Source organism: Orycteropus afer, unplaced genomic scaffold (assembly GCF_000298275.1).
Source record: "Orycteropus afer afer isolate SDZICR_OR568_19922 unplaced genomic scaffold, OryAfe1.0 scaffold00144, whole genome shotgun sequence".
In the NCBI taxonomy this organism is placed as follows: Eukaryota; Metazoa; Chordata; class Mammalia; order Tubulidentata; family Orycteropodidae; genus Orycteropus; species Orycteropus afer.
The window spans coordinates 2,347,856-2,369,377 of NW_006921731.1; the positions used below are offsets into that span (position 1 = coordinate 2,347,856).

At 37.4% G+C, this 21,522-nt stretch overlaps 1 protein-coding gene across 1 annotated transcript in view; it reads right to left on the bottom strand.

Annotated features, from left to right (window-relative positions):
* The window catches only part of SETD5 (SET domain containing 5), a 38,888-nt gene extending 34,359 nt beyond the window's left edge, over positions 1-4,529 (bottom strand). The window contains exons 1-6 of the mRNA XM_042781649.1: positions 4,438-4,529; positions 4,050-4,155; positions 3,515-3,723; positions 3,116-3,174; positions 2,140-2,327; positions 1,161-1,199 (exon numbers count right to left, since the gene is read on the bottom strand). Of these exons, the coding sequence (XP_042637583.1) occupies positions 1,161-1,199; positions 2,140-2,327; positions 3,116-3,174; positions 3,515-3,723; positions 4,050-4,155; positions 4,438-4,529 (693 nt within the window). The remainder of the gene's footprint in view (positions 1-1,160; positions 1,200-2,139; positions 2,328-3,115; positions 3,175-3,514; positions 3,724-4,049; positions 4,156-4,437) is intronic.
* Positions 4,530-21,522: the final 16,993 nt, after the last annotated feature.

The window sequence follows — 21,522 nt, forward strand, 5'->3', positions numbered from 1 at the left end:
CTAAGCAAATGAGGCAAAAAGAAATGAGCAATGAAAGCAAACTGGGCCCCTTACAGAGATAGCTCTATCAAAGAAATAATTAAGTTGTGTTCCACGAGATTCTAAGCTTATGATGCTCTTTGGCTCTCAGTCCTTATCCATCTCTTTTACTGGTATCTGGATACCTTAGTTTATTCAGGATGAGGACTTCAAATTTTATAGATAAAATGCCAGTTACAATCTTTGATAACATCAGTCATATTGGTATACCATATAAAGTAATCACAATAAAGCTTATCTTCACTGAAGATTTTAATGCCACACAATTGTCAATAGGAAAGATCTTGCTTTTATATCACACATTTACGGATATGATTATTTACAGACTTAACCAATGAACTTAATCCTTATTAAATGCTTTGAAGCCGTAAGTAACAATTTGGGAGGTATGCCATGTGTGTGTGTATGTACATGTACACACACACACACGTGCGTGTAAAGGAAGACACCAGACACTATAATCAAATTTCCTTCTGGCAAATGGTTTTTGTCATGCATACTTAAATTCCTTTGAACCACTGCATATAATTTCTCTATTCCCTAACCTCTCTAAACTCATGCCTCATTGATTGTGAAAACTGAAAAACAGAAACAGTCTAACATCATCTGAGTCCTCTAAACCAAACAGACATTCCAGAAAAAAACAGTATTATCACAAGTAAATAATTCCAATAAAAGTAATTCTTATTGATAATACAGCTTTCCTACTGATGAAATTTTTCCTTCCAACTGTTGATTAAAGTCCACACAGTGCTAGGACAGGTGTACAAGAGATCCTATAGCATTACCAGAAAAGCCTCATTCCTGAGTTTGAGGCCAATCATAATGACAAAACACATTAATCTCATTTTGTTTGGTACAATGTTGTCACTTACCACTCAAAAAAGCAGCTAATGAAGAACCAGTAATTGAAGGCTGATTACAGAAAGGGGAAATATTTCAGAAAAAGGACAAGAAAATCTAATTTGGAAAAAGGCTCTATGAAAACTGAATGGCAACAATTACAAACCAACGAAAAGCAGAGTCCAAGATTCCCAGACCATCGATATCAGGAAAGAAGCTGACCAAAATGCAAGATCACAGTGAAGTAAAACACAGCATCAGGGAAGAGTACCCCTTACCTTCATCCGCAAGGACTTCCGGGATCCCTCTCGAAATGCCTATCCCAAAGAGGAAAACAAGTAGAACAAAACAAAACTTGGTACCAAGAATGACAGTTATACCTATCTGAGACTAAAACTAAGGCAAGAACTAGTGTTCTTTTCAGTCCCCTTCTCTCTTGTAACAAATACTACAGGATTCCCCAAACTATTAAGATGAATAGGGATAGCACAAGGCCAATGAACTGAGACTAATTCCACTATTCTCTATTGTGGAGTTATGTAATTAACAGGGAAGAGCATGCATCACTTCAATCCTATATGCACCTGACACTGAAAGAAAAAGTAAATGAAAAACTTTATGTAAGGTGGCGAATTTATCAGTTTTTGAAATTAAGAAGGAAACAAAGACCAGTCCCCTTTAGCAAGGGGTGGGCAAGTCACCTAGAAGCAACAAAGTTGCTGTGATGGGGAAGAAAGAACACAAAACAGAAGAAGTTTCTCCTGGAGACTTTCATGTTCAGAACACAGGAAAGTTATCACAACACTGAGGAAGCCTACACCACCATTCAAGAGACATTTCCTGCTTTTTTTGAAACGAGAAAAAAAACAACCAACCCAATGACATGAGGTAGGCATGTAACCGGAACAAGCATTTTAGGCTGTGTTTTTTGGAGCTGAGGAAGTGGGGAGTGGCCAAAGTATAAGCCTAGACTGGAGGCTGTAGTACATATTGGCTTGAGTCATGTAGGGTTGGGATTTTATATCAGGGATAGGGGTTAAAGTAGAAGAAAAGTTAGTGTGGGTGGGGATGGTATGGTGTGGCAGAAGAGAGGTTGGTCTATGTGTACATAACACAAGACAGCCAATTTTTGCAACTAGAGCAAAAGTGATCAAATGTCTGGATCAAACTTCTTAAAAGAACTTTGGTACACTGCTGCTCCAAAATTTGAGCTACTTCAAACATCATTTCTATTTAAGATACTTCTACGCTCCATACCTTGATTTTCTTCGTCTTTGGTGCTGCACGGCCCTTTTCTGGACTCTTTTTCCGTTTCTTGGGTTTGGTTCTTCTAACTCGATTAACAGTTAAGGTGATGCTTGTAGGTGTGTGCTGTGTTGCTGTATACAACACAGTGGAAGGAGAAAGCTCCTCATCCCAGCTTTCCGTTGCACTGCTATCCCCACCTGAAAAAATGTTACTTCATAGTTATGCTATATGAACAGCCTCATAATGGCATTAAAAGTAGCTTAAACTCCTTTTGACTGGGCATATAGCTCATTAAGTCAGTTATTTCTACTATCACTTTTATCATCTGTAAAACATATAGGACATGTTTTTATCGATCTTATGAAAACAACCTTCTTTCCATGTTATTAGCATTAAGCACGTAAGCCTTGTTCTATGCCATAAAAGGAGGCCTGGTGGCCCAGTGGTTAAGTGTTCAGCTGTTAACTGAAATGTCGGGAGTTTGAACCTACCAGTCACTCTGAGGGAGAAAGATTAGGCAATCTGCTTCCGCAAAGATTACAGCCTTGGAAGCCCTATAGGGCAGTTCTACTTTGTCCTTTAGGGTTGTGTTGAGTCAGAACTGACTGAATGGCAGTTGAGCTTGGTTTGGGTTTTGGCTGGGTGATAGATATTTCTCCCCTGTATGCCTAATTGCTAAGCTCAATGTCTTAATTTTTTTTATTTTTATTTTGGTGCTCACAAGGAATGCTTTGATTGCTATAGGGCTAAAATATTGCTTCCATATATAACAATTCATAAAGAGAGAGAGATTAAAAAAAAAAATAGCAGTCTCAGAGAAAGCAGGAAAAACTATAGTGGTCTTGAGAAGACCTCTGTCTTTTTCCACTAAAAGAGCTGGGGACCATGGGAAATTATGGTGTGTGTGTGTGTGCTTCTGAAATGAACATTTAAATCACAAAATACTTGTATGTCAAAACATGGGTTCAACCCATCTGCCACTCACCTGATATGTTGTCCTGCTTCCGCCGATGAAGTCTAATAACCTTCCCCCTGCTCATTCCCCTAAAGAGGGAAAATAAACTTAAAGTAGTCCTTTCAAGAGCATGCAGTACATCACAGCACACATGGGAGAAGTGTCTCTGCATATACTAACCCCCTCCCTCCCACCTACCAAATGTTTCCAGGACATTAAATTTCATATCAAATTCAATAGCTTTAACATCAATCTCTCATTCCTTGTTGTCAGCAATTCTCACCTAGTGCAGAGAATTCGAGCCAAGGAGCACTAAGGAATCATCTACATTAACAAACACAAGAAAGAATACTTTGAGCTTTTCCCCACTAACAAGAAACCCTAATCCCAGCAACCCAGGCTTGAATTTTAGAAGGAACATGATCTTACCTGCACTTGTCACAGTTGAGAAGGAAGCCATCCTGAGAAAGACCACAAGGACACCAGGTAGGAACAGTCTCTCCTTCAGAGTTCGGGCTGTCTCCACAGCGTTCCTCTACGGGTGACGGCAGGCCATTCAGGTCAGAACGAGGGATGATCGTCTGGACAGGGGGAGAAGCAGGAGGTGTCGGAGGAGGAGGGGCTCCGTAATTATGATCCTGAAAATAAGATTTTTTAAATCAACAGTGTCCAAACACTGGCCCCTCTCTCCCCTAAAGTATGGTACATATGGAAAGAAAGAAGAAAGTAGTACCATTCGTTTTTTGGCTTCAACCAGGAAAGTGATAAAACAAAATGCCAAGGTCAACTGGGACATAAAAACAAGAACAATGATGCAGGGCTAGACGTCCGCTGGAGGCAGGGAAGTGCAAAAGGGGCAACTTCGTCATGCTGCATATAAACATTTCAAGAAAGTCACAATGTATAAGAATGGATTACACTCCAGGAAGATCACTGCTCTGGAGAGAAACAAATGCATACTCACAGCATAAGGCAGTCCTCGACACCCATGCCTCTGAGTGGTCCCATAATTATGAGTGGAATACACGTTCTTCTCATTAACTGCTGGACTAGCCTCCACAGATTCAGGGCTGCACAAAGGCGAAAAGCAATGCATGATAGCATAACACCTAATCTTCCCTTAAACTAATACTTTACTTCCCATTCTAACCCCTCCTCTTTCCACAACCACCAGCCACTAGAATAAAAGAAGGAACTCAGTGAAACAATCTGATTAACATAACTAAGCCTATAAATAACAGTGGGAGTGTTATTAAATGTGGATTTGTGTGTGACATGAAGCCAGTACAGGCAGATGTCTCAAGGCAGGCACCTGGGATACAAGGTGTCCCTAATGACAAACACAAACGTACCAGCTGAGCGGGGAGTTTCCCCTAGAGAAGCCACTCTGGGCTGGTTTAGACTCAGAACTATTCTTCTTAATTGGATCTCTTAATACTTCCATGAAACCTCACATGACATTTGCAGTGAGTGAGATGATGAAAGTGCCTTCTGTATTGCCCCAGGGACCAGGCCCTCTTCCATTCACTACCAAGACAGGATACCCTGAAGAAAGTACAGGTAAAAACAATGGCATCTTATATTTATCATACCTCTTATCTTGACGAACCCCCAAACACCTTTCAAAAATTAAGAGTAATAATTTCTCATCCACCAATGACATGCAAGCATATCAAGGACACAATTATTTAACAGCTGCATGGTAATCCCATAATATTTCAAAATAATCAAAACTATTTAGAATTTATGTTGGTCTGGTGACAAGTAACAGTACTAGCAGTTACCATTTTTAATCATCCACTATTTGCTAGGTGCTCTATCTATCTATTAATTCACTTAATCTGTGAAACCACTAAATATGGTAAACATAGTCCCATTATTACAAAAGGGGAAACTGAGGTTGTGAGATCAAGTGACTTCCCCAAGGTCACACACTGACGGAGCCAGTATGTGAAACCTTATTTGTCTGACTCCAAAGCCTGTGCTCTTTCCATTATGCCTCTTGATCTGGAAATTATGAGAACATTCTACCTTTAAAAAAATTATGAGACTTTAGTCACCAGAATTGGTGAGAAGCTTGGTTCATTATCTTTCTGTACCCTTACTGTTCAAGTAATTTATTATTATAAAATGATTATAAATATATTCAAATTTAAAATGGAATGTAAGCCTTTACTCAATAATAAAAAGGCTTAGGTGGCACAAATTCAAGGTTTTGAGAAAAAATAATTTCAACTCTGATTATTACCTGGCTATGTTTTAGGGAATTTTGAAGGATAATTATGGAATGTTAACTATATTAATTTTGCAAAACTAAATAAATATTAAAATATCAAAATTAACTAGAACAGAGAGATCCACAAATTAGCAATTCCAAGCACTAGCATAAGTCTGTCTCAGAGAACAATGGTTTTTTTTTTTTTTTTTTGGAAATCAAATGTTTGCTTCAAGTAATAAACATTTTTCCTGCTTGGGGATATACAATATACACTACTACTTGGCAGTAATAAAGTGTGCAGTTCAATGTTAGTTGAGAAGTGAGGGATAAAACAAAGTTCTGAGATACGTATCCAACTCACCCAGTTATATGCTCCAAAACTGTGAGAAGGGATCTTACTAATAACAGCAAAGGTAATTTCTAGGTGAAGAAGAACTTTAGACACAGGAAAGTATTCTCTGTTAGTGAAGTGCATGCATTTTATTACTTAAGAGTGTTTGCAAGATGGGAACTGGGGAGGTGGTGGTGGAGGAGCGGGGGGAGGGGATATATCAAGAATGCAGGTCAGTATTCTTGAGAAAAAGATGGTCTGAACATGGCCCACTGAGAGGCAAACAGTTCTAAGTATTAGGAAACAGGTGGGGTTTCCTAAATGAAACCAAAGGTAGACAAGCATTAATAAAATGAAGCCAGAATTTAGTTTCTATGATGGATAGTTAAGAGAGTGATTTTATACATTGTTAATTCACTAGATACATTTAACAAGTATTACAAAGAGCTATACTTCATATGGGAGATTTTGTACCACTGAACACATGGGGTGAAACATGACAGCTGTTATTAAAAATGATTTTTTTTTGGAGGGGAGGAAGGAAAGTTGCATGAAATTAAAGATGGCCATGGAGATGGAGCTATGTTGGTTGTATCTTACCCATCTCCAAAACTGGGTAAATATGAACATATGCACTTCATGTGCAAGTCTAGAGAATAAAAATAAAATGTATATTGTGGAGGTTAACAGGCCATCCCATTGCACAATATTTTCTAGTCAAGCATAGCATTTACTGCATTGCCATGCATGTCAAATGTTAAGATTTTAGCTGGTATCTTTTGATGAAGAAACTTGGAAATTTTCACCCTGGTCACTGATCAAATACAACAGTTAGGCACTGACAGGTAACTATAGGATTTCCCAGCACATTCCTTAACACATAGAGCAACTCCTATCTATATTTTAAAATATGGATGAAAACTTTGGTGTGGTAAGACTGCATCTCTTTATTAGCTAACCACTTTGTGCAAATGTAATTGTAACCTTTCTTCTTTTACATCTGAATTACTACGATAATTGGAGAAATGCACAAAAGTCATACTTCATCGCTTGTGTTGTTTCTAAGTGCAAAATGTAGTCTGCTGCTATAATGCCTTATCTTGGAAAATCTCTGAGATTCTGTTAAGCTAGAATTGTGAATTCAGAGAAATCCTTGCTTTTATTGTCACATCTACAGGTTTTCCTATAAATACACAAAAAAATGTATATTGTACAATGTTGCCATCAGATTTAAAATCCCAGGAGGTAAGGTCTAGGTTTTTTTTTAGTTGAGTAAGCTGCTCTTAACACTAGGTTTAATTTCAGAGTGCCTAGAAAGGTGGCATACTGCATAATGATGCATTAACAATCCAAATAACAGCAGAATGGTACAAAGGCTAATTGCTGATACGCCATTGCTTTATAGAAATACTAAATAAATCAGTATCAGAAACCTGTCTGGAGATTATGAAGATGTTTCAGGAAAGGACATGCTGAATTTATCTGTACTGTAGCCAAATTTTTAGACTAGAAGTTATTTCTGGTCTCCGTAGCAAAATTTATGGGCTGTTATCTCTATAACCTTGGGAAAACACAGGTTTTAAGAATAACTGCTTTGGGTCTTTTTCTTATCTATTAATCCAAAGACGTTCGTTTAACATTTTTGTTTAAAAATTTCTCATAAATATTAATGCTGTCTGCCTATATAGTTTGCTTATCCATACAGTAGGTGATTAGTAGCTGACTTTGAATAATACTATATAACTGGCCTATCTAATAATGCAGAAGATTTCTAAGTATTTTGAAAAATGGTTGTAAAATTCAGTCTCACATCTTATGGCTTAACTAAATCTCTTTAGCATGCAAAAACAAGGGGAAAAAAAGCCCTGGAAAGAACATAACCCACCATTCCCCATCCCCCAATCCCCTTCTTCCTTTTTAAATGTGAATAAGCCCAAAAACTGCTTTCAATTCTAGGCTACCCCAGATGATAATATACTATTTCTTAGGGTAGCTTTATTTTAAAAAAGCTTCCTCTTTGAGACACTTAGTAAACAGGTAACTTAGGTAATTTTGTGAATACACATGCTCTTTAATAATATTCTCAAGAATAAAGAAGAAAACCACTATTAATCAGGGATGCAGTTGAACCCAGACTTCTGGTACAGTTGCTTTGTTCTGCTGAAGGGAAAAGAATCCCCAGGGGCTGTGAAATTGGCAAGAGAAACAGGGGAATTAGAGCAACACCCACCTCACTCAAGAAGTGGTTGTGGGATCAAGAGTCTGAACTGGACCTGAACATATTCAAAACACCAGGATTTTTCCAGCCCAGACCCTAATCCCTGGTACTGCCTGGAATAGACTTGGCTTCTGGGGGTGTGCTGCCCCCTAGGCCCCTTGGGTCTCTTTCGCTGGACTTTCACATCCTGGTGTAGTGCCACTTCGTCTTGAAAGGTAGGGGGCTTCCACTTCCTTTCTGTAAGCAAGGAAGATTGGGTACAAGGGAGGTAAAAGGACAAGAGGGGAATCTGTGAGCAGGGGCAATCTCGGACAACTTAAAAGAGAAGGGATACAAAAAGCTAAAATTTTAAAAGCTGTGAATAATATATAAAGTTGTATAATGAAGGCCTACCTTCATTGTCATTTGGCATTTAAATTCTTCAAGAACTGAGTCTATTTTAGGGATTGGGCTTTTCGACAAACTCTGAATTCCTAAAGCTGCTCTTAGCTGAAAAAAAAGTTTGGTACCACTGATTTTGAAGGTCCTCTTTCTAGGCAAGGAATATTATAAAAGAACATATGACACCACTCTCCATGTTTTCTACCCCAAATATTAGTTCTGGTAACCTGCCCACATCAGTTTCAGCCCCTTTACTCTGCAACAATGGGAAGTACATAGGAAGAGGCCTTCAAGGAAAATCAGTTGGAGAGAACACACTTCCTTATCTCCCTCCACCAGGATAATCATTAACTCTACAGAAGCAGGTAGTGACATTTTATTTCAGCCTTCCCCACCCTTCAAAACAAATAAAAACGTAACTATTACTTTGCAAATTTAATCCTATTAATCATTTACTCAGAAACCCCTCCCCAAAATCACTTTTCTACCCTCTTCTATTTGCTTTTTCCTCCAGTTTCTATGAGGGAAAAGGGAAAGGCCTAATGTCATTTATAATTTCCAGTGGGATAGGCTTTTATTACTACATATTAGATATTCATAAGAAAGATGTCTCCAAACAAACTGATATAATAATATCTACTATTTAGGAAATAGCACTTACTCTGATCCAGCAGCCATATCTGAGTAGGATGTATCTGGTGTGGTGACTCCCAGAGGGATTGCAATGCTCATGACGTCCAACACAGCAGATAGTTGAAATCACGGGGTCCAATTAATGGAGATTGACCACTCTGGGAGTGGGGGTAAGCTGCAGAGCCTCAACCAACATGATATGGACATAAGGAATTCTGCCATAGAAAATAAAAAATAACCAGTAACCAAGATGGTTCTTAAAATTTATCATAGATGTTACTGAATCTTTCTTCCATTTTTTGGAAAGGGAGGCATTTAAGGGATAATTGTTAATCAAGTAAGTACAGGATGTACACATTGTCCAATGTTTACTAGGTATTTCATTAATGTTAAACAAAATGAGGTGAAGAAAAGTTATGCTTTTTAATTTCTATTTTAGTGCGTTTTTAAAAAATCTTTTCAGCTAAAGGGCAAGTAACAGTTTACCCAGTTCACTAAAAAGTGTAATATTTTCCCCATTTTCTACCACTGCCCACACCAAACAAAATATTCTGGAAACCTAGAATTTACCTAACAAGCTTTAAGATACAGAATGGTTAGCAGAAATATCCTAAACCAAAAAAACAAACTCACTGCTGTCAGATCCGACTAATAGTGACCCCCCCTCCTTGGGTTTCCGAGGCAGTATCACTACGGAAGTAGATTGCCTCATCTTCCTTCCGAGGAGTGGCTGGTGGGTTTGAACCACCAGCCTTCTGATTAGCAGTCAAATCCCTTAGGCATTACACCACCAGAGCTCCCAGAAATACCCTAGTTTACCTAAATTCCTTAACAACTCAAGGAATCCATTTAAACTTTACTGGGCCACAAATAAATGCAGTTTTATCAGCAGCCAATAATATTATTTCTCCTAAATTACATATGATGAGAAATCAATTTGTTATTTATATTTGATTGAACATAGCTGTTTCTTATTGCCTTCATTTGTCACAGAATGCTATTATTTTAAACTGTAATTTTGTGAGAGGATGAGATTACATTACCTTTAACAACTACTATTTGCTAGGTAATATGTACTACCAGATATGAACAAAAAGTTAAATCACAAAGAGTATAGTTTCATGATAAAGATTAGAGAATTTGCATGGAAAGGCAGTGAAGATACCTTGACAAGATAATCAGCTGAACTGCCTCCATGAACAATGGCCTCCTTTGCCATGAGACCGAAGAACTAGGTGGTGCCCAGCTACTATTAGTGAACATTTTGATCAAAGATTCCTAACAGAATCCTGATCAAAAGGGGGAAAATGCAGAACAGAATTTCAAATTTTCAGACTTCAGCCTTTCTGGGACTATAGAGGGTGGATGAACCCCTGAAATAACTGCCCTGTGATAATTTTTAAACCTTAACTCAGAAGATTATACAGAAACCTTAGGGAGAGCGAGTTTAGGTTAATGAGGGAAGAACAACTCAGAAAAAGAAAGTGAGAATGGTTGCACAACTTGAAGAACGTAAGCAATGTCACTAAATTGTACATGTTTACTTAGTATATGCTATGTAGGAAGGAAGACTGGGCAATCTACTTCCGTAGTGAAACCGCCTAGGAAACCCAAGGAGGGGTCACTATGAGTTGGGTCCGACTGAATGGCACATAACAACAACATGTTGTGTGTAGGAGCTTTGGTAGTATAGTGCTTAAGGCATTTATTTGACTGCTAACCAGTAGATTGGTGGTTCAAACCCACCAGCCACTCCCTGGAAGGAAGAATGGGCAATCTACTGCCGTAGTGATACTGCCTTAGAAACCCAAGGAGGGGTCGTTATGAGTCAAAACCGACTATACAGCAGTGAGTTTGGTTTGGTTTATGCTGTATATTTTCAATAACAACAACAAAATAAAATTAAAACAAAAACTAAAATAAGCAGCATTTTATGCGGGAGGAAAGAAAGTCAATGTGAGTGCTAAAGACCCAGGTTAATAAAGATTTTTCCAAAAAAGGATACCAAAATATACATATGTATGACTAATATATTGTTGGTTCATGGTAAGGCAAATAAGATAATGGAAAAATCAAATAATTATTTATACTAAAAAGCTTAAATTGAATAAAAAATATGTGATATGGATTGAGTCAAAACATGGGATTAAAGCAAATTTTAAATGGGTAGACAATTTGAGATGTCCACATCTTTTTCTAAGGAGCTCTGGTAGCATAGTGCCTAAGGCACTTGACTGCTAACCAGAAGGCTGGCAGTTCAAACCCACGAGCCACTCCTCTGAAGGAAGATGGGGCAATCTATTTCCATAGTGATACTGCCTCGGCAATCCAAGGAGGGGTCACTATGAGTCGGGGCTGACTCGACAGCACATAACAACAACAACATCTTTTTCTGATACATGAAACAAACTGACGTGGGTAAGAAAACTACTTATGAGTCAGGCAAAGTTTTTTTTTTTTTTAAATGCAGAAAGTTAGTATTACTATTTGTGTGTCATTATTTTAGAATGCTAAACCAAAAAATATCCAAACCCACTGCTGTTGAGTTAATTCTGACTCACAGCAACCCCTGCTGAATTCCTAAGGCAGTAAATCTTTACACAAGTAGACTGGCCAGTCTTGCTTCCACAGGTGGCTGGTGGGTTTGATCTACCAACCTTCTAGTTAGCGGTCAGATGCCTCAGGCATGCTAGAACAGCTATAAACCAAACAGTTCTCCTTGGCACTTTCATACTTTGAAGGAGGTGGATCTCACCAAATGAATCGAATTCTCTAAACCTGAATGTGGCAATGTACTTGGCTCCTACCCAACTAGAGGTGATGTACCACTAGACTCTGGGGGACTGAAATGCAAAGGTCAGCTCTTACCTCATACTTCCTCAAAGCTCATAAATAAGAAGTGACTGATGTAATTTTTGTCTTGGGGCCTACTAACACGTAACTGTATTTTTTGCAAATAGTGTGTTTATGTAATTAACGTATGCACACATATAACTCCCAGAAATGAGATGATGTTTAAAAGTTCTGGTATAGTGTGCCCATGCATATAGTGTGCATGCCTTATGACACTTCCAGAAGTGAATTTCAGCCTCATTCACCTTCATCCAATAGTCTGAAAATGTTACTTTTTACTGTATTTGCATAATAAAGACATAAATCACGGTCAAGAAGCCATAGACCAAGTTTGGCAGTACCCCAGTAATTGGAAAATAAACAACGGAAACTCTATGTTTGCTCTGGGGCAGTTCACAGCTAGGCCTGAGTGCAGTAGAGTTCCTCGTAGCTATTTGTGCACAGCTGCCGACTCGACGGCATATAACAACAACATCATCATCTGGAGATGGGTGGAGGGCTGGATGGAGGACTGTCACAGTCTAAGCACTGCCTTGGTCCTGCAGTGTCCCTGGGAAGTCAATCAGACCTGCCTTGTCTGAGTGAGGGATGCGTGACCCCTGTGGCTGTGGCTATTATGCCTGCCTCACAGCACCATAGAGTGGAATGCAGCTGCAGTGTGCCAGCCTCCCCTGTCTGAGTAGCCTCTCTGGTCCAGGGTGTGCAGACCGGTGCACCTCCTGGCCTGGGGTTAGTTGCCCTGGGGAAGAGTATTTCCCATGTGGGAAAAGTAATTTCTTCCTACATTAGAGAAAGCAGTTTGCAGAGCAGAAAGAAATGCTGCCAGGAGATTGCTTTAGAAACTTGTGGGTAAGACTGGTGAGGGTCTGCTGCTGGGAACCAAACCTCCATATCAACAGGTACCAAGACAAAGATTTAACATGAAATTCCTTGGAATGGTGGGGGTGGGGGTGGGTGGGGAAGGAGAAGGTATGTAAAACTTAAGTCAGTAACATGTAAAAAATATTAGTATAATGTGCTTATGGAGATAATGTACAGGAAGCTGTGCGGTATGAAAAAACATGCATGTAACATGCATTATTTGCATAAAAGTACAGTAAATTCTTCCTTTATATCCAATATATCCAAAGGGAGATTCAGGCAGTTAATCCCCAAGCCTATGTGAAACTGAAACATAATCTGATAGAAAGTACTTAAGTTCCAATAAAACCAAACCCAACCCACTACCACTGAGTGATTCTGACTGATAGCAACCCTGTAGGACAGAGTACAACTACCCTATAGGCTATAGGTAAATACCTACTGTTGATTGCCATGTTCATTTTAGATATTACTATGTAATTCAGATTTAAAAAAAAAAAAAAAAAAGCCTGACCAAATAATAAGAATGAAGATCATTCCTCCCAACTCATGTGTTATAATTTCAATGAAGAACAGAGTCACCAAATGTCACTCAAAACCCAACACTATAGTTTCAGGACAACTTAGTCAATTGGCATAACATGTTCATAAAGATACTGTCTATATCCTAGTTTGGTGCATAGCATCAGGGGTCTTAAAAGCTTGCAAGTGGCCATCCAAGATTTAACTATTGGCCTATACTGTCTGCAGCAAAAGAGAAAGAAGAAAGCTAAAGACTCAAAGAAGAAACTAGTGTATAAGACTAACAGTTCTTCACATGAACCATGACCTCATATATCCTGAAACCAAAGAACTAGATGGTGCTCACCCACCATCAACGATTGTTTTGACCAGGGACACAAACAGATGGTCCCAGACAGAATAGGAGAAAAGTGTAGACCAAACCTCAAATTCCTAAAAAAGGCCAGACTTACTGGACCAGTAAAGTCTATAGGATTGACTGAGATTACTGCCCTGAGATACCCTTTAAACATGGAACTGAACCCACTCTTGGATGCCTTTCAGCAGCCAAATAAGATTAGCTCATAAAATAAACAGCACCCACGAGTACTGTGCTCCTTTAAATAATCATCTATATTAGACTAGTCAATATTTATCATGAAGCAAATATGAGAAGGTAAAGGGGAGGAGGGGCAGAGAAGCTAGGTTACTGGAAACAGAACCACTAGAATGAAAGTAATGAGAATGCCGACAGGCTGAAAAATGTAACCTATGTCACGGAACAATATGTACAGAAATTGTTAAATGGTTAACATATTTGCTGTATAAACCTTCCCCAAGCTAACTAACCAACCAACCAACTAAATGTGGGCTTCCAGATAAGACAATTTACTAACTTGTGCTGATACTTTTTTCTGAGAATACCTTTCAAAAGCTATACTAAAGGAAAAGGTACTATATCTTCTTAATAAATGATGATTTCTATATTCTCTAATAGAAACCCAACTCATTCATTCTGAATAGCTGATAAACAACTTGAGGAAACATTAAGCAGTTAATGGTAAATTTCTGTTTCATGAATTCTTCCACTTTTCTTTCGTCTAGTTTTTGGTATGACTCTTCCACTCTTCTGAAGGCAATTTTAACAGGCTGGCTTAGCCATCTTATTCTAAATAATGCTTCTGTAATAATTCAGTTCCTTAATTCAAATTCAGATAGCACAACCAACTTTCTCTTACAAACCTGAGAATATATTACTCCTTCCCTAAGTTAACTCCCTGTGCCCACTGTAGCTATTAAAATGTTAAGAATCTTTAACAAATTAACTGTATCCAATACTAATTATAATTACTCTAGTATTTTAAACCAAGACAACAAACTCCTGGTATAACTTAATTAAGTTTAGTCATACTTTGCTTTGTCTACTGCTGTAGTTCCAATACCCACACAGTGGCGCCTACATAATGAATTTTCAGTAAGTTGATATACGAATGCATGATCACCGTTATCGCAACACATTAATTTAGCATTCATTAAAATGCAAAAATTAAAATAGAAATTAAAAGAAATCTTTGGTTCAGTCACCTTTTTATAGACCTTTGAATATGAAGTCCCAATTATCTGCCAGTAGCTCTGAAGACCTAGAAAAAGTTGAGACACAAATTAGAATACGAAGAACTAGGGGTTAGTTAGCTAGATAGACATACAGAATGGAATTCTATAGCAACATTATATATTTAATGTTAATGTTTCTTTACACTGCCTTATTCACCATCCTATGTTTTATCCAGGTCTTTATCTTTAGCCTTTACATCCCACTTTCCTGAAAAGTTTGATCCTAAATAAAGGGTGGGGAAGGAAATTATCTTTGACTTAAATAGTAAATAAGGAGCCCTGGTGGTACAGTGGATAAAGCATTTGGCTGCTAACCAGAAGGTCAGCGGTTCAAACCCACCAGCCATTCAGCAGAAGGCAGATGGGGCAATATACTTCCATAAAGACTTAAGGCCTTGGAAACTCAATGGGGGTTACTGTGAGTCATAATCAACTTGATGGTAGTGAGGTTTTTTTTTTTTTTGCTTTAAATCGTAAATACTTTATTATGTCAACTGACTAGGTCCCTAGGTAGTGGCAAACCTAAAGGCTCGCTGTTGAACCTACCCAGCAGTGCCATAAGAGAAAAGGCCTGGTAATCTGCTTCCTTTAAGATTACAACAACAACACAAAGTATGGCGCAATTCTACTCTGTAACACAGAGTGTAACCTACAGTTGAAATAGACTTGATGCAATTAACAATGTCATACTGGCTAACCCTTCTCTTCCCTTCAAGCTGGAATTCTCTCCCACTTTCCCAAAGGATCTCTTCTTTTTTTTTCCCATGACATCATCACAAATTCAAAGGCTTTTTTTATTAACTGAATATCAAATTTATTCTCTGTCTGAAAAGGGCCCACCAACCATCGTTTATTAAAGTATAGTAAGTCCATATTACTCCTTTGTCTTTATTCCATACCACCCATCCTACTACTACAGAAAAAGAATGACAAGAGCAGTCAGTTCTTTTTGTGATAACTTCATAATGAAAACAATGCTGAAAATGGTGCCTCATTCTCTACCATTCAAAAAGGAAAGGATAACACATGACCAGGATTTTAAAGTAAAAATGATCTAGTCCTGTTAAGTTTTCAGTGTTTTCTCCAAAAAGACAAATTTAATGTTAGTCATTAATACCTGAAACACTGGTGTATCATATACATGAAAAGAGCTGTTAGTGGGATTCTAGTCACCAAGCATTAGAAGTTATTTTGTTGGTATTGCATAGATTACCAATGTTTAAAAAAATTGGAAAATGAACTACTCTTTAGAAGGAATTTAAAAATATTTAGATATTATAAAAATGAAAGTATGAAGGTAATAAAATGAAGCTAAAAATAAGAAACCAAAGAAAGAAGCAGACTCATCCTTTTGATCAAAGGTAACGAAGAAAGGTTAAAAAAAACCCAAACAAGTAGAAAAGAGAAAATAGTATGTGGGTATATGTTGTTGTTATTTGCTGTCGAGTCGGACCCGACTCATAGCGACCCTTCCTTCGGTTTCTGAGGTGATACCACTACAAAGTAGATTGCCCAACCTTCCTTCCGAGGAGTGGCTGGTGGGTTTGAACCACCAGCCTTCTGTTTAGCAGTCAAGTGCCTTAGGCACTATGCTACCAGAGCTCTTATGTGGGTATATTGTTGTTGTTGTTGTTATTTGCCGTCGAGTCGGCCCCGACTCATAGCGACCCCTCCTAGGGGCAAAACGAATGCATCAGAATTTTCATTTTATATCAATTTATTTCTAGACTCATTTAGCAGAATCCACAGTAACACTAGGAAATTCTGGGATTCAAAAGCAAAACCAACCAATCTCTCAGTTACTGAATATGCTTTTGGGGAGTCACTATTCACATACAGTTCCTAGGGAAAAGGCTATATAAAGATAATATGCTGGAAATGTTTTATAATTATTCCTGTCTTTTTATTTGGGCTCAAAAATGGCTAAGAATCTCTGTATTGGTAATTCTGAAGGTCTCTTCTCTATCACTGGCTGAAAGCACAAGACCCATGTGATTTGTCTGGTCACTCTCAGAGAAGACAAATAAAACGTGTTTTACAAACAATTCCAACAGATATTTCAGAGAAAGAAATTGCATCAGCCAGGTGAGCCGGAAGCAGCTGGGAGAGGAGAGTCTAATAAACAGCCAATCCGATGAAAGAAATTCAGAACAAGTCTGCTTCAGTAATCCTGTGAAGAGGACTGGCAGGAAGAGGAGTGCCGCTTCAGAAAGAGAACAGGCCTCATATGCTTCAGACAGTCTTTGTACTGAGGCTGTGGACCTTGGCCATTCTCCCAGAAATGATGCAATCCTGATGAACGAGATCTGCTGCCAGAGAAACAATTGTTAACAGCCTATGCAGACAGCAACTCAGCCAAGGCACAATCTCTGATCAACTCTCTCCAATAAACTACCAAAAGTCCAATTTTTTTTTCTTCTTCAATTTCAGTCTCTGACAAAATGTATTAATATTTAGACACATGCGAAAAACCATTTTCACAAAATGCCCCTTCCCTTTAATTCCTTTGGTTTTACAATACCTATTCATCCATCATTGAATTTTTAAATAATATATAAGACACTATTAGCATGTTTGTTTTTATTAAGAATACAATTCTTCATGCAAGTAAGATCAAGCTATTTATGTTAAACTTTTACAATTATTTTCAATATATTAAATATTGACATATATTAAAGAAAAAGAGGAAATCTATTATTGCTCAAGGAACATAAAAACTAGATCAAATAATATCAAGTATGTTACCTACAATGTCCAGTTTGCTCAAGGGTAATATTATTACTTCAGATCTTGCAATAGAGCCAAAGATTATTTTCATCTTATTAACCACAGCCTACTATTTTAGAATCTAACTTAAAAATATCCTTGATTCAAAAATCCTTTGTAAAATCCTCATCTCCTATGCTTGGTTTCTTTCTTACTCTCACTTTACCCTCCAAAAAACCCTCCAAACTCACTGCCATCAAGTTGATTCTGACTCATAGTAACCCCCACTGGGTTTCCAAGGCTCTTTACAGAAGCAGACTGCCTCATCTTTCTTCTGTGGAGCAGCTGGTTAAGTTCCAACCACAGACCTTTTGGTTAGCAGTCAAATATGCCTTAACTACTACACCACCAAAACTTGAATATCAGGTTGTTCAAACAGATTTCTTCTTTTTGAAAGACATAACCTTTATACTGGGATTCACTAAAAACATGAGAATCTAAGATATATCCTGAAATCCATATATTCTATTATCAAATCTACTATTCCTTCTATATTTATACTACTACACAATGACAATTAACAGACATATAGAATAATTCTGAAGCACTTATAAGATCTTTAACTGGTTCATAATGAATAAATTTAACTTAGTTAAGAACAGAGACAACATTTTAGAAAGTTTTTCAACAAGAGTTAAAATAATGATTAATCAAAAAATTTGTGAACCTGATTATTCAAAATTCTGATATAAATGTAGGTTGAATTTATTCTTAAATATGCTTGTACTTCTTTAATTTCTTTCTTTTGAATGACTTTACAAAGCAGTAAAATGAGAGGACCGGGAAAGCGAATTAGAAGGGTTTTTTTTGGTATGGTATGATGATTACTATCCTTCACTTAAATTTTAAATCACGTAACAGTTCAAAATGCAATAAATAATATGAATGCATTTTACTAACATGACCAAACTTGTCTGAGAACTAATATGGCAGTTCTATTCCATCTTCAAGCCAAATTTTAGTATTTAAATTAAAAATACTACAGTTGTACACTGCATTTTACCTTGGCAGAAGAGAAAGTATGTTAGGAAAAAGCACTATATTAGTTTGATTATCCCAGGAAAATCATATATATGAACCTTAAATTTCTCAAAGTCAAATGTTTACTGGGTTTCTTCCTGCTCCAGATTTCTATAAATCCTGGCGCTGCCACTAACCAACCAGTTTAGGTAATGCATTTACAGTCTCAAAGTCTAAGGTTTCTCATCTGTACAACACAAAGAATGTACCTGCCTTGCTGACTCATAGGTGCACATGGACTAGATTTTGTAGCGCATTAAAAGTATAAATGACTCCTGGGCCCCTTGAAGTATATAGAAAGAGGAGCTATTGCTAATAACCTGAATATGGCTAAAAATTATTTCCTCTTCTCTGTAAGTGTGTATTTCAAATTTGCTACTGCAGATATGAAAGAAACAATACTAGAAGTAAGTGATAAGCACTGGAAGAAACACACAGGAATATTGGAAGATAAAAAGATGAACTCTAAAAAAGAAAAATTGCACAGAGGTCCTCAGAAAAGTTCATTTTACTGAAACAGGTCTACAATCTCAAGTTAACCTAAGCAAAGAACCTAAGAGGCATTGAGGGCTGCAGAGAAAGAAGCAAAGAGAAACACTGATTGGAGTAAACATTGAAACACTGCTGGTTCCTGTGCCATCCCCATGATCAACTGTGGACTAGACCATTGTGATCCATAAGATTTTCACTGGCTGATTTTTGGAAGTAGATCACTAGGGATTTCTTCTTCCTAGTCTACTTTGGTCTGGAAGCACCACTGAGTTAATTTCATTATACAAGCATCCACTAACATATAGATGGTGGCTGTACATTAGGTGCACTCACTGGAAAATGAACCCTGGTGTTCCATATGGAAAGTAAGAATTTGACCACTGGCCTGATAAACCAATGTATAGGAAAGATCTGAGTTGACCAGGAATAGGAAGTAATTAAAATCCAATTTTAATAAATTTTATTTTAGTTCATATTAAGAATTTCTTTTCTGATGAAAATTTTCACTGGCTATTTGATATTAACATTCGTTTTGGGGTTTTAAGAATACAGAGACCCTTTGAAGGAAAGGACTCTGAGGAAAGTTAGAACTGAAACTATGTAAAACTTTCTAAGAAAATTTTAGCCTTCCCATCAGAAACCTGAATGTCTGTAGCTATATAAAATGGCCTCAATGGTCTGCAAAGTGATTTGAGTATATTTAACAATGGCTTATGCTATTCTAGAAGTTCTACTTCTAGCATACTCAAATATTCAAAATAGTGAACGTGACAGAGGCTAAAACTATTCAGAAGTAATTGGTGGTGGTGGGGGAATGGCAGGGTAACACTACAAGCCATAAATAATGAAATTAAATACTATGATTCTATTTTACCACTTCCTGTCAGCTTGTCATAGTATGATGGCTTGCGTGTTGCTGTCTTTCTAGAAGCTATGCCACTAGTATTTCAAATGCCAACAGGGTCACTTGTGGAGGACAGGTTTCTGAGGCGCTTCCAGACTAAGACAGAATAGGAAGAAAGGAAGATTTACTCCCAAAATTAGCCAACCTCACAGGTCATAATGGATTATTGTCTGACTTGCTTGCTTTCGATAGGCCATCAAGAGGGATCAATTGCTGTAAGAAGACATCATGTGTGGTGTAGCAGAGGGCCAGTGAGGGTAAGGGAGAGCACTGGTGAGATGGGTTGGCACAACCGCCACAAGATGTACTTAAACATGCTGATGATCTCAACATTTCCTTCTACTGTGTATAAGGATGCTATGAGTTGGAGTTGACTCAATGGCACCTCTCTCTAATTATTTGAAGTTGACATTGAGTAAAAAGAAATAAATATGTTACTTACAACCCATTAAATTATAATAAACAATGTTTACTGTTTAAGTAACTAAGAATGCACATACTGTATCTTTAACTGGTATCAAGAAAATCATAGGCTTCTAAGTATCAAATGCAGATTACACCTTCACAGAACTTACACTGCCAATCCTCTGTAAAGAATTATACTCTTAAGACTTGTCAAAGGTTCTGTCCTACTGTGTTTTGAAGCTCAGAGTATATTTCAGAGATCTTTTCCAGTCATGCAGATCTACCATACCACACAGGAAGAGAACCTCTCACACCTCTATACTCCCTCTATCTGTTCAGACCTTTTTATTTTCAAATCCTGAAACAGGAACCACCTTTACTTACGTGTAATGCACATTTTTGAGGCATTAGTACCTGTACACTTTTGAAAATTCAGGCAAAACCTCTCCAGTTGATAAGAAATTCAGTTTTAGGGTTTAGAGTTTAGTTCATCATTTTACAGATAAAGAAACAGCTGGCAAAAACATTAACTTGTTAGAAATCACACATTACAATGGAGTTCAGAAGACAGAAAATTAAGATTTTAATGTATACCATTTATTAAAGAGCAATTACCACTTTAGAGAGCAACATCTTAATTAAAACTATACACTTTTTTTTAAAAAAAAATAAGCACTAATTATTGGTGATATATTAAACAAACAAGGGCAGATTAAAATTCTTGGCTCTCTGAGTTTCTAATATCTAGATTTGCCACTTTCTCCCCTCTTACCTGCCTACCTTCATTTAGTCCAACAAATACGAAGTGAGTACCCACTATTACAAACACTATGTGAAATGCTATCTTAAGATATTTTCCTTAATCAAACTAGGAAGAGTGTAGGTAACTCACAAACTCATTAGATATACCTGTGTTCCAACTGTTGCATTTTTACAACCATGAAGGCAAAAAATAAAATAAATAAAAATCCTAAAGTGTGTCTTTAAAATCCTGTAAACAATACTCCCTCATCTAAAAGGGCAAAAACAAACAAAAACCAAACTCAAACCACTCTATAGTTTACCAACACCACAGAAGAGTCTCTTACAGAAAATAGGTTCTTTTATAAACCCCTTAAACTGCTCAGACAAAGCTTATCATCAGTTTTATGAAAAATCCTATGGAAAGCTAACAGACAGCAAGAACTCTCAGAATACAGAAGAAAAGAACCTGATCATACATGCTCTGTGATCATCTGGC